Source organism: Juglans microcarpa x Juglans regia, chromosome 3D (assembly GCF_004785595.1).
Source record: "Juglans microcarpa x Juglans regia isolate MS1-56 chromosome 3D, Jm3101_v1.0, whole genome shotgun sequence".
Taxonomy (NCBI): Eukaryota; Viridiplantae; Streptophyta; class Magnoliopsida; order Fagales; family Juglandaceae; genus Juglans; species Juglans microcarpa x Juglans regia.
The window spans coordinates 23,029,798-23,038,611 of record NC_054598.1 but is presented as its reverse complement, the minus strand read 5'-3'; the positions used below and the strand labels follow the sequence as shown (position 1 = coordinate 23,038,611).

At 36.5% G+C, this 8,814-nt stretch overlaps 1 protein-coding gene across 1 annotated transcript; it reads right to left on the bottom strand.

Annotated features, from left to right (window-relative positions):
- Positions 1 to 7,947, bottom strand: LOC121255774 (regulator of G-protein signaling 1). Its single transcript, XM_041156273.1, has 11 exons — positions 7,647 to 7,947; positions 7,294 to 7,414; positions 7,106 to 7,169; positions 6,896 to 6,980; positions 5,688 to 5,761; positions 4,325 to 4,516; positions 3,632 to 3,720; positions 3,276 to 3,514; positions 2,912 to 3,036; positions 920 to 1,041; positions 1 to 834 (listed from the first exon to the last, which is right to left on the bottom strand). The coding sequence occupies exons 1-11, from the start codon at positions 7,721 to 7,723 to the stop codon at positions 607 to 609; spliced, it is 1,416 nt and encodes a 471-aa protein (XP_041012207.1). The 5' UTR covers positions 7,724 to 7,947; the 3' UTR covers positions 1 to 606.
- Between the last annotated feature and the right edge of the window lie 867 nt (positions 7,948 to 8,814).

Genomic DNA, 8,814 nt, shown 5'->3' with positions numbered 1-8,814 from the left:
TTGTATAAAGATATATTTTGATTAAAGGAAACTTTTTATGTATGTCCATAGTATAAATGATGTGACACTCATCTTATTACAAAATATTATACTATTAAAATTTCCTACGTAAGTATTAAATTTTAATGACATGACATATAGGATGAGGATGAAAATACCATGTATTTGTACTCTAGAACTACCTAAAAATTCTTTGGATCAAAAGAATTTTTTGTAAATAACTCGTCTACTAATGCTACCAAACCCTTAACATCTGAACTAGGAAATACATTTAACTAGATCCAACAACCTGTGAAGCCCAACAAGCTGAGGCTCTCCGTTGCCATTCTTGAAGGAGATTCAGAGATTGAACAAAATGGACATGCAATGCAAGATCCCAAACGCATGAACGGCAACTCTTCCCCCATTATTCATTCATTCCATCCACTCCCTCTTAGAAGCAAACCCCAAACGCTGAGGCTCTCTTTTTTGTTTTCCATTTTCATCTTATTGGCTTCATTTCCAAGGCATTCCAAGCCACTTTGTTAGGAATGAAAAATGCCAACCCTAATTTTTCTACTGATGCAGATCCAAGTAATAAAACGGAGCTCGAAAATTATTGCATAACTATTCACCATTCCTAGTTAATTGTATGTCTGAATCATGAACGTCGATGCCTGAGCTCTTACAAAAGTGTTCTTGGTGAAAGGGATCATCAGCACCATGTACAGAACTCAACCTAGGAGAGAAGTTCCAGCCTGTCATCTGTTCTGGCTCACGGTCATTGGATCTCATACTGGCGTCTTCTTTAAACTTCATGAAGTACATGGATGACCAGTAATCTTTTGCCAAATTCTTGAGGGGAGAAAAGCATACTCAGACATGATACCAAGCTAAAGGAAACCAGCAAAATTGCATTAACCTGGGTAAAATAACATACCATTTTTATCAATTGCATCAGCTCATTTAACGCATTACTGAAGAGAGTAGGGTGCGCCAGATCAGCAGTGGTCAAAATTTCTTGTCGGCTTCGGTGAGAAATGTTTACCTCCATTGCCGCACCTATATTTGTATGTAAAAAATATAGATAAAGGAAGAATTTTCCGATAAGCTTCTAAGGTAAAATGGGATATGATTTGCTGAGCTGAACAGAACCTAGAGAATCTTGATCTTGCACTGACATAGTGCCATAAAGTTTATTTGCTCTCGAATAGAGACATGATTGTGATGAACCTATGTTATTATATAGTTCAAACAAAAACAAAAACTATGCTTCAACCATCAATCACTAATTTATAAAGGACAAGCTTTCTTATGGCATGAAATTATAAGTAAAAAATGACATTGAAAATGGGGGTGAAATATGCTCATATGCCCAGTCTCATAAGAAGTAAGACAAAGGAAACTTTGTTGCTGTGCTATGACTGACTTAGATTCAGGACCCTATGGACCCTCTATTAACTTTTCATTCCATCACCATTAACAGAAAACACATGACCCAATCACAGACTGCCACATATCAACCTAATTTTGTCTTACAAAAAAATATTATTTTTTTAAATAAGAAACATTTTTTTCTAAAAAAAATTGATGTCTAGTTTTTTAAAAATCATAAAATTAATAAAAAAACTTGAACCCCCCGTGGTGTAGATGCAGCCACCATGTGGGAGCAATGGGAGGGCCAGTTTCCCAGTTTTGGCCACCCCATGGGATGGTCTTCTAAGTTTTTTCTTTTTCAAATATAACAAATTAGTTTTTTATTAGAAAATATTTCTTATTTTGAAAAACATTTAATTTAATTCTTTTAAGAAAAGAATTAAATTAAATGTTGTGGTTTGTAATTGGGCCATATGTTTTCCATTAACGTTGATGGACAGAAAATTAACGGAGGGCCCTATTTCTAATAACTCGTACCACAGGGAGTTATTGTTGAAATAAATTGCATAAAAAATCAACGAAGGGTACTAAATCGAAGTTATGGCAGAGAGGATGTTTGAGAAAAATTTTCTAAGACAAATCAAACATCCACAAGCCTGGGGTGTGATGCCCATACTAGGTAGTAATTGTTAGTGGTTTGTATAGGATCCCCTATTGCTTGGAAGGGTAAAGTTCTTGCCATTTATAATGATTTCAATGGGGCCCCAATTGTACCATTGACTAGTTCTAGTGGAGTATGTCCTAAATGTGGCTCGGTCCTCTCTTGGAGCGTTAGAGATAGAGAAGGGGGGTTGCCATACTTTAAAGATAAACATTTCAAGTACCGAGATGCTAGAATTGCACTACTGAAAAGAAAGGAAGACAAGTACCACAACAGCTGGACACACATGAGTAGGACTAGAAACAAACTACACAAGCTTGGCATGTTTATCTGACTAGCAAGCTTAAACATTCTCTTTATTTGTCTTTTCTCGAGTTGCTGGACAGTATCAAGTTGATCTCAGTGGTAGGTTGTTGGGGATCAGTTCCTATATCTCAATCCGAGTAGTAGGTTACTCAAGTAACCTTTTTTTTATAGGCAAGGTTACTCGAGTAACCTTGAACAAGTTTTCGAAGAGTTAGGCCTTTTTATTACCAAATAATGTGTTCTTGTGTGAGGAAAATACCATGAAGCATTTCTTTGTCAAGCAATCTATTGCAAGGATATTAGGCATTATATATTTTATTTATATCATGCCGGAACAGAAAAAGACAAAAAGAACAAGTAGTTACAGTTCTCCAGATGTAAGAACATCTCTCCTGGCGAAACTACCACATGAACATCATTCTTGATTGAGTCACTCTACTCTATTGAGGTCCCTATAATTGAGTCATTTACAACCCAAAAGAAGCCATATGAACAGATGTATTCAGAGATTACTGAAGATTGGGTTAATTCATATTAGTATGTAATGTAGGAGCTAATACTGTAGATGGAATATCTCTGGCCACATACCTGCAACTATGTACTTGTCAATAATATGTCGCGCCATATATATCCTTCTTACAGAGTCATCTAGAGATATTTTACCAAGCTCATGCACCTCATCATAGAAATGCACACTCTCCCCGGCCAAACAACTGCAAATAAGAAGAAAACAAAAAGTTAAAAAAAAAAATTAAAATTTTATTTCTTTTCCAATTCTTTCTAAAGAAAAAGGGCCAGGCAATATCTTGCAGTTTCTAAAGCTCCTTCTTTTTCTACATGGAGTTACTTAGAAAATGACAAGTTCCTCTTTTCATGTAGCTCTAATGAGCCTAAAAAATAATTTCCACACAAAGGTATACCCAAAAAGTTTATTACAGGAGAAATACAACACCTGTCTGCAAATGCCGTGAAGGACTGGCGAAATCTTTTGTCTAGAAGAAGCTTATCCAATGGTTCATTAGGATCTATGACTTGAGCTGGTTCCCTCTGCTGTAGAAGTCCACTGTCAGGTATACCCAGAGCCTCGCCCATTGACCCAAACTCTCGAGACTCCCTTTTCCTTAAGCTGATTTGTGAGAGTAGAGGTTGTGAACTTGACATAGAGAAGAAAGCTAGCACTAAAATACTTGCCTGTAGAATATACCTGAGAAATGTTAGCAAGTACACATGAGCTGAAGACAATAATAAATTAAAACCTCAATATGAAAAATGCATAAGGAAGAAGAGATAAGAATCAATAAAGCATACCATAATCAAAAGGAGAAATCTGGAGGCAACCTGAAGCCATGAGATATCATCACGAATTTCATTCAAGACGTAAGCAGCGACCCATAATCCTGGAAGTGATAAACAGCACAGATGAAGGCCAAGAAAAAGGTGAGATATCTTGACCTAATCAAATTTCTATATGCTATATTACAACATCAGGAAGGGTAGTACATGGGACGTGTACAAGAGAAATGCAAGAAATAGATTCAACAGGCATTAACCTATTTTCAGCTGGTTACGAATTTATCAAGGAAAGTTTACAGAACTTTGTTCTATCTTTCATGGTGTCATACATGCACTTATCCTCTAACCTGCATAATGGCCAGACAAGGCAGTAACAAACTCACTGCCAATACCTTCCCCCCCAACACCCCCCCCCCCTTCTTTTTCGCTTCCTCTCCCACTTTTTTTCACAGTTGAGTAGTGGAAACGGGAAAGATGATGGAGACTACAACATATGCTCTTAAAAGCCTAGCTTCCTTATAGGATATCTAGAGGCAGATCCATTTGCATAGTTGCCAACATCCATTATTGGCTTCTCCATTGAATTTTTGCAGGTAATTTCCCCGAAACTAAACCCCAAACAGGGCAAATAAATAAATATGTCAACCAATGAATATTGAGCAAATCAAGAAAAATTAAAGAGCCTAGTAGAACTAGAGAAAAGTGTACCGATGGAAGATGCTGAGACAAGTATTCCTCGCCAGAGGTCTCTGAGTTCATCAAACCTGAAGTCTATATGCCGAACAGCCCCAGTGAATCCAACTAAAGCTGAAACATATGATGTGTGGAGTGAAATGACTGGAATGATCCAGTGAGCCCCCATATGGCACCTAGGATTTAGAGGCTGCTTCATATGGATAACTACAGCAAAGGTCAGTAATCTTTTCAGAAACTAGATATTGTAATGAGCAAGAAGAATGAAAAGCTATGTAATAATGGCCAGTTCATAAGAGCTCCAGGATGGAAACTATGAGATGTATAGACAAGAACTTCAGTTGCCAAGACATCTCAAGCCATATAGGCAGGAGAAAACTTAAAATAACTTGCATGAATATAATGAAGTAAAATAACCCCAGATTGTTCAGCGAAAACAGTGTTATAATTTAAACGGCAGAATATAACTTGGAAGACATTTGTGTTAACAGGAAAACATAGGGCTTAATAATTGTCACTCAAGGACATTTTTGATGAATTTTGTTGTGCACACCTTGCTCATCAAGAAGCTTCAGGGATAAAATGTGTCATTTTTCTTGAGAATTGTGTTCCCCTGCTACACAACCCATCATATATAATTTTTGTAATTTTTTTCCCTTGTTGATAAGCATATTATGAAATTTATGAGAACACAATTAAAAAAAAAAATGTCCTAGAACATCAAGCTTGGAGCTCCATCCAGAAGTATGGCGAAAAGGCAAAAGAAAAAGTTCCAAAGTGTTGGAACTAGTGCTCTCAGTGACAGATTACATAATAATGTTATTCCAAAGCTAATGGTTTCAATGGGCTTCATTCTCAATGATTACCTTGTATCTATCTCTCCCTCTTAATTAGGTGTTTCCAGTTGTATTCTTCCCATGTAATTGGGCTGTGCCTATTCTTCTATTAGCATGAATAAATTCTTTTAGTTATAGAAAAAATTAATGTTCTTTCAATGCCTCTACCTCATAAAAGTGTTTGCTATATACAAATCAAACCCCAGAAAACAATGCTAAGAAATGTGCATCAAGCCTTGGCTGTTGTAAGCATAAATATGAAAATTTTATAAGAAAGAACAATTGAGGTCAGTGGTAATATAAGCTGCTACAGAGTTCAAAAATGCAAAAGGAAACTAGAAGAAGAAACCGGAGGACACTCAAGACAGATTATGTTAAGGAATACTGGAAGAAGGAATCGCAAAAGGGCAGTCAGAGCCAAACACAGCAAATACAATTTCAGCAGTATTAGAATTCATATAATATATATATTTTTCATTATAGGAGAACATGACAAGATAAGTGTCCAAATATATAAATTTAATCACTTTAGGGAATCTTACATGCAGCCCCAGCAATCCATGGCAATAGAATAAGTGGAAGAATTATATAAGATCTTATTGGTGGTAAACGCCTCCTGAAATATCACTAGCAATAATTAGAGCCTTTTTCTGATAAAAAAAATAGTTACACATAAACAAATTACTACAGCTTTGATGAAGTAGCGCAGCAAAATATGACGGCTAAAAATTTATTCGCCAGACAAGAACAAGTCATGGCTTGAAGTCCTTGGGTAAGACACAATGTCATCTCTGTAGCCTAGTCCACATAAGTTAATTTTGTGGACATGATTATTGTTTTTATCTCACAGAACAATCGACCAGCATGATAGACCCCAAAGAATCCTAAACCCAACCCAAAGTTTCTGTGATAAACAATATGCTCAATGAGTTGAACTTTCATGTGAACAGAGCCGTGAGGAGCAACATGCGGTTTCTGAACACGTTGTGTTAAGGGAAAACAATGTGGTGGCGGTTGTAACCTTCAATGAACTGCTAGGAAGTTAACGTTTATGCCTGTAATGGATGGTACTAGGAAGTTTATTGTGGTATTCACTACTTAGTGGATGGAGAAGAAGAGGGTAAAAATCTGTCATTTGGCAAAACTCTTGTGTTATTTTCTCCAACTCCAAGTACTTTTTAACAAATTTTTTTATAGGTTTAACAATTGTTTTTTCCTCCAACCCTAAGTGGAGACTATGTTTACTTAATTTCTGTCAAAACTCTTACTAGGATCTATTATTGCAATTGTAAGGCCCAAGCCACATCTGGGCCCATACTAGAAAATGACTAGTTAAGGTTATAGTTGGAGTCTCGTAGATTCATTATAAAGGGTGAGAACTTATCCTTCTCATGTAGTGTGGCATCCCATTCACAACCTTCCCGGCCAAGTCCATTCTTGGTGCCACAGATCAAACCCCAAACCACATTGCTTGAGAAGGAGAAGTTATTGCATTTTATAATTTATCCAAGGGACGCTAGTTGTAACCTTGACTAGTCATTCTAGTATATGAGCCCCATATGTGGCTTGGGGTTTCCAAGAGGGCCTCCAAAGGATCTTGGCTTTGGTTTTAAATGGGTGGATAGGACCGAGAGGGGCGATTACAGGCAGTAGATCATTGACTCAAGGGCCAAGTTACCACCTGAAGGCAAGGTTTGTTGAGTTGCAGTCAAGTATTAACTACGGAAGTAAGTTGAAGCCTTTACTTAACTTGACAAATATGTAATATAGTTGGAAGGCCTGCGTCAAACGACAGCTTAGCAGCAAACCAAATCCAAGGGGGCCTTCAAACCAGACTGAAAGCAAAAAGATAACTCGAAATTAATCCTCTGAAGAAAAAAAACATTTGCCAAAAATACAAAACTGAAAGCTAAATAAGTGAGTTAAAAGCTCCTTGACGATGAAATAAGCGGTGACTAACCTGCCCAAACATAGCAAGACTGCCACCAATGCCTCTTCTTGAATTTGAGGAAATTGACGGACATCTGCATGGAAAAAGGGGCCAACTGTATGGTAACAATTGCAAAACTAAAATGCCAACTACAGTAACTTTTTGGTGATAAATTCATCAACAACATAGTTACGATAACAAAGAAATATATAGTCTACCACAATCGACAACAGAAGGTTGAAGCTAGCAAAAACTTGGATTACTGGAATCCAGAAGCCACTGTTTTTTGTCCGAGGAACTTTGTGAACCACAAAGGGTAAAATGAACCGTGAGAGAAGCCTGAAACAATAAACAAAGTAACGATATAGCTTATGGATCCATAACAACAAGGTTACTTCGGAAACGAGGCCAATAAATTCCCAATCTTCGGTCTAAACCCGAAATAAATTAGACATTTCATCAAACAGACACACTGCAAGTAGGACGGCCGCGAAGACTCCACGTCCCACGAGTCGAGTTAAAATAAAGGAAAAAAAAAAAACAAAGAAAGAAGAAGATGCATAAAACGTACAAGATCATAGATAGCATGGATATGGCAATAGCCAAGTAGTCAGTAGCACAGCCTCCTTCCACTGCACAGCTTGCCATTTTCCTTGGTAAAATTAAGACGTTTAAGCCGCTGAATCAAAAGTCGGTAATTCAGGCATTAGAGCAATGAGTCTAGGCGTGACATCCATGGTTAAAGTCATGGAAGAGGAAGCGTCATCGATTTCTGAGTCCATTTCCAATTTTCCACGTGGTGTTTGACTGAAAGGAAACCCGAGTGAGAAAATTTGGTGGGGAAGTCATGGATTTTGCCAAAGTTAAGAACCTAATTAGTCATTCAAATTGGACACATGGCCCAATCATAGCATTGATAAGGGGCCCACCGGACACTGATTTTTGTGACAAGTTTTCGTCCTTTTTGGGTCAAACTAAATTGTGAAGATAAAGATTTTCTTTTTCCCAATTATGTTTCGAGTGGTTGTCTCGCAATATATTTTATAATAAATATATTTTTATAAAAGAATATTATTTTTATAAGATATTTTATAAAAATATTCTCTATTTTTAAAACATAATTATGTCATATATAGTAAAAAATGACGTATATTTATTATTTTTCTTATATTTCTAGTACATAAAAATATAAAAACAAAACAAAGACATTTCAAAATAGAACTAAAATATTCTATAATGACAAAAAAAAAAAAAAAAAAACAATCTACGACTTCTACAAGGTAATATTTGCAGTTTTGTAAATTGGGTTTCTTTACTATATATATATATATATATATATATATATATATATATTTTTTTTTTTTTGTTTTTTGGTTTTTTTTTTCGAGGTCAAAAAAGAAGATATGCATTAGTTAAATAAGGTTGTGGCTATCAGCCACTATAAGTGAGAAAACACAAGGAGCAATACAATCTATGTCAATAAGTTCAGTTTCCCTCAATACAAGTACCTCCCGAGCCAGCTTGTGTGCGACACAGTTGATCTCTCTCACTTAACATGATGGATCTTTCAAGCATAGATAGCCATCAATTGGAGAAAGTCAGTGATGATACAGCTCAACTGCCCATCATGGGGAGTTGGGGATGAGGCCGCTTGAACAATCACTCGGGAATCACCTTCAAAGACCAAGAAATTTAAGCCAAGGTCCTTGCAAAATGCAGTAGCCTCAAGCAACCCACGA

What these genes read in the sequence shown, in the direction of transcription:
- LOC121255774 (XM_041156273.1), bottom strand. Translation starts at nt 7,723, where the DNA reads ATGGCAAGCTGTGCAGTGGAAGGAGGCTGTGCTACTGACTACTTGGCT. An exon ending in GTCTTGCTATGTTTGGGCAG is followed by an intron (nt 6,981 to 7,105) that starts GTTAGTCACCGC and finishes TTTTGCTTTCAG; the next exon opens with TCTGGTTTGAAGGCCCCCTT. An exon ending in TTCACGGCATTTGCAGACAG is followed by an intron (nt 3,037 to 3,275) that starts GTGTTGTATTTC and finishes TCTTATTTGCAG; the next exon opens with TTGTTTGGCCGGGGAGAGTG.